Below are 3,343 nucleotides of genomic sequence, written 5' to 3'. Positions count from 1 at the left end.
TTCGCAGGGAACACGAACTTGGACGACGGCATGTTGGATGACGCCCGCCGGCGCCGGGTTGCACGACCTGGTCACGATCTGCTGGACGTTGGTGATCGCTTGGGAACGGTCGCGCAGAAGTTGATGAAGTTGTTCGAGGATGTGAGCGATGCAACTTGCCCCGGGCTCGGGCTACAGGGGAGGCGTCAGCGGGCGCAAGGAGAGACGAGATATTCGGCTTATATTTCCTGGCCCTTTCGAGCAAAGCCCGTGGCGATCACAGAATTTAACAGGGTGAACGCAGACTGGGGGTCATTTTGAGGTGCGCCACTGGCAGACGCTTGATCACCACCCGGTCAGAACGCTCAATGCAAAGTCGTAGAGAGGAGTAGCAACGCTCACAGAAGCTTATGGTACTGGACGCAGCCTTGGTAGTGGTCTTCGCGCCGCCCGCATTGTTGCCCCCCTTGGCAGTTATTGCCACCATAGACACAGTGACGGTCGACACTTTAATGGCCGTAGAGCAGACATTATCGTTGTGGTACGGCCCTTCTGATTGCCTGATGACTCGATGTCATCGAGTTAGTAGAAGCGTGATTGGGAACCAAAAGAGAGTATTCACCGGGTGAAGCTTGCTGGCAGGAGCAGGCGGACCGACAGTCACGGTCGAACGACCAGCGATCACCCCGATGGAGACTGACTGACAAGTGGCGTGCGCGGTAGACTTCTGGCCGGAACTCACGCTCTTCGAGGCGACCTTCTGACTGGTCTTACCACCATATATTTAAACTTTGGAAACGTGGTAAGGACCATTAGAGCGTACTCACTGGGAGAACGTGCATGCTGGAGGAGCCCTTCAAAGCAGTCGCAAAGACAGTAACTGTCGAACGGCCAGCGGTCACAGCGGCGCACGTAGAGCGTTCCGGGTTGGTGTCGGCGGGACGCGCAGAGGCGGCGAGGGCGACAGAAAGAGTGATGATGATGGCGGAGAACTTCATGACAAGATAAGGCACTACGGTAGAAGGTCAACGTCTAGAACAGGACCTAACCATGCAGCTCCGCGTAGGACTCACAGGTACCCCCGGATATAACTGCCGCTTCTGGTAACATTGTGCAAGCGCAGAGTAGGCGGTGAGGCTTACGAGAACCGCCAGTGACAGAGAAGCGCAGCACTGCGGTTTCAGCGCGTGATGTTGGGGAGTATGGCTAGGTCCTTGGCCATGTTGCTGGCAACAGGTTCGCTGACCTCGGGGATCCGGACTACGCTCGGGAATCCGGGCTACGACTGGCTGTTCGCCGTTCTCTGGGGCATCATACGGTTTGTGGGCATTCGGTGTTCATTTGCTAAGTTTAAACGGGCGCGCTTATTGGGTGTCGGTTCCTACTTCATTGAGCAGAGACCATGGGATCGTGATGAAGGAAGTAGCAGCAGTAGAAGGGACGGACTGGGCGACAATGGCTGGCCGCTGTGCGCCGTAGCCTTGGCCGATTCGTCCATAGGGGTTGTCGGGACTACGATATGAACGCTGTTGTAAGTTTGCTTAGTGTACGTTTTGAGCACTCGATTCATACGCGCATAGACGATGGGGTGGTGGTGGAAGAAGAAGAATAAGTGGCAGAAGGAGGAAAAACGCAACTGTGCCTTGGTCGTCGTGGCCGCGGCGTTTGCCGGGCACGGACCGGTCGCCCATCGCGCGCCTAAGAGACAAGACGAGCGTTGCCCCGGCCGAAGTGGCGACTGGATCTGCCCATCCTCCCCCCATCCTGCTCCTGATCCCCACCCCTCCTGTCTGCAGCGCGTACTGCACGCACCTCTTGCGCCCGGCTCGCGTATCCACGCTCACTTGCGGCTACCATGGCCTTCTCGACGCGAAGACTGCAAAAGGAGCTCGCCGATCTCAAGAGGGAGGGTGCCCCGGTCGGTACGTCTCTTTTTGCCCTCTTTCTTCTCATCTGCGTGTCTATGTGCTCTCCATGACGCCCGAGCGTAGGTATTGAGCTGCTCTCGGCGGATGACTTTGCCACCTGGCTCTTGTCTGTGGAAGTTCTAGGCGAGACCGTCTATCAGGTATGCCCTATCCCTTCTGTTCTCTGCGTTTCATGCACCAACCCTGTCGCCCCTGGGCCACTCTCCCTGCAGGGAGAGAAGTTCGCCCTCAAGTTCCGCTTTGACAACCAATACCCAATCTCCGCCCCCGCGGTCCAGTTCGTCGTGGAGGACAACTGGGTAGCTCCGATCCATCCGGTATGTACTGTTCGCCCACTCCCTGCGCGACGGCCTCTCCTGACGACGACGCTCTTCGGTCCTCATGAAGCATGTGTACTCGAACGGCCACGTATGTACCTTCTTTACCATCGCGCGCTTGCTCTGCAAGTTCAAGTCTCGCCGTCCTCCCAGATTTGCGCCTCCATCCTCGGGAGCGAGTGGTCGCCTGTTCTAAGCGTGGTCTCCGTCTGTGTCACTCTTCAAAGCATGCTGGCGTCATGCAAGGTACGCCTCTCATTGCCATGATCTTGATCTAGGCTCACCCCTCTGCCTTCCCAGAGGAAAGAGCTGTAAGCCCGACCGTGAAGTTTCTCTGCTAAGATGCCTGACTCAAACGACCCTACTCTAGCCCCCCAGATAACGACCGCTACGTGCGCCACGCGCCGGAGAACCCGAAGAAGGTGTGTTTGTTGTCTTTGTCTTCGACCGCCGCGGCGCTGACATGGACGCTCTAGACCCGATGGGACTTCCATGGTACGTCGAGCCCGCGAAGTTGATATGTCCCGGCACTGACATGCCCGCGCTTGATGCAATCGCTCTCTTCGAAGACGACAAGTTCGTCCTTCCCATTGAATCCCTCGTCCTACGTTCCACTGACATATCGACGCCCGTCCTTGGTGCAGTGTATAATATTCGCTTCGATCAAGGCATAATGTACAACAGGGATTTTGGGCGGCCGTCGTGTATACTGTAGATGCGACGATGATAACCCGCGCCTGCGCCCGCGACCTGTTGCCCCTTCCTCTGCTCGACAACATGGAGACTATTTGATTTCATGGTGCTGCGTGTCTTGCATGCCTACTACGGTCCCCGGTACGTTCCCTGCTCGAGTTCGTTCGCTCCATGCCCCGCGTCCCCCACTTCGTCTGCTCCTCCCGATGCTCCCGATCCAGAACCGCGGCAACTCTGCTCCCCAGCTGTGATGTCGAGGTCGTCAGATCCAGCCGATCCGAGAGACGCCCCGATCGCGCCGACGATGCGGCCGGCGATGAAGCTGAGCGCGCCGTCGTCGTCCCCATCAGGCGCGGAGTAGGGCGACGAGAGGTGGAGCGGGTGGTCGGACGCGAGCTTGAGGGAGGCGCGGTTCGCGGCTTGGAG

General features: G+C 58.0%; 2 protein-coding genes across 2 annotated transcripts; one reads left to right on the top strand and one right to left on the bottom strand.

Moving 5' to 3' along the window:
* Window positions 1-791: 791 nt before the first annotated feature.
* Window positions 792-1,089, bottom strand: BXZ73DRAFT_110935 (uncharacterized protein; the record flags this gene model as incomplete). The annotated part of the gene is made up of 2 exons (XM_048017369.1): window positions 792-991; window positions 1,053-1,089. The coding sequence occupies 2 exons, from the start codon at window positions 1,087-1,089 to the stop codon at window positions 792-794; spliced, it is 237 nt and encodes a 78-aa protein (XP_047870581.1).
* A 745-nt stretch (window positions 1,090-1,834) lies between these two features.
* On the top strand, window positions 1,835-2,742 carry BXZ73DRAFT_61592 (UBC-like protein; the record flags this gene model as incomplete). Its single annotated transcript, XM_048021719.1, has 8 exons — window positions 1,835-1,901; window positions 1,971-2,047; window positions 2,120-2,224; window positions 2,295-2,315; window positions 2,378-2,470; window positions 2,525-2,535; window positions 2,595-2,646; window positions 2,701-2,742. The coding sequence occupies 8 exons, from the start codon at window positions 1,835-1,837 to the stop codon at window positions 2,740-2,742; spliced, it is 468 nt and encodes a 155-aa protein (XP_047870580.1).
* Window positions 2,743-3,343: the final 601 nt, after the last annotated feature.

This window comes from Epithele typhae (assembly GCF_022376455.1).
Source record: "Epithele typhae strain CBS 203.58 chromosome Unknown BXZ73scaffold_443, whole genome shotgun sequence".
NCBI lineage: Eukaryota > Fungi > Basidiomycota > Agaricomycetes > Polyporales > Epitheliaceae > Epithele > Epithele typhae.
Note: the sequence above shows the minus strand (reverse complement) of the source record. Positions and strands in the feature narration are given on the sequence as shown.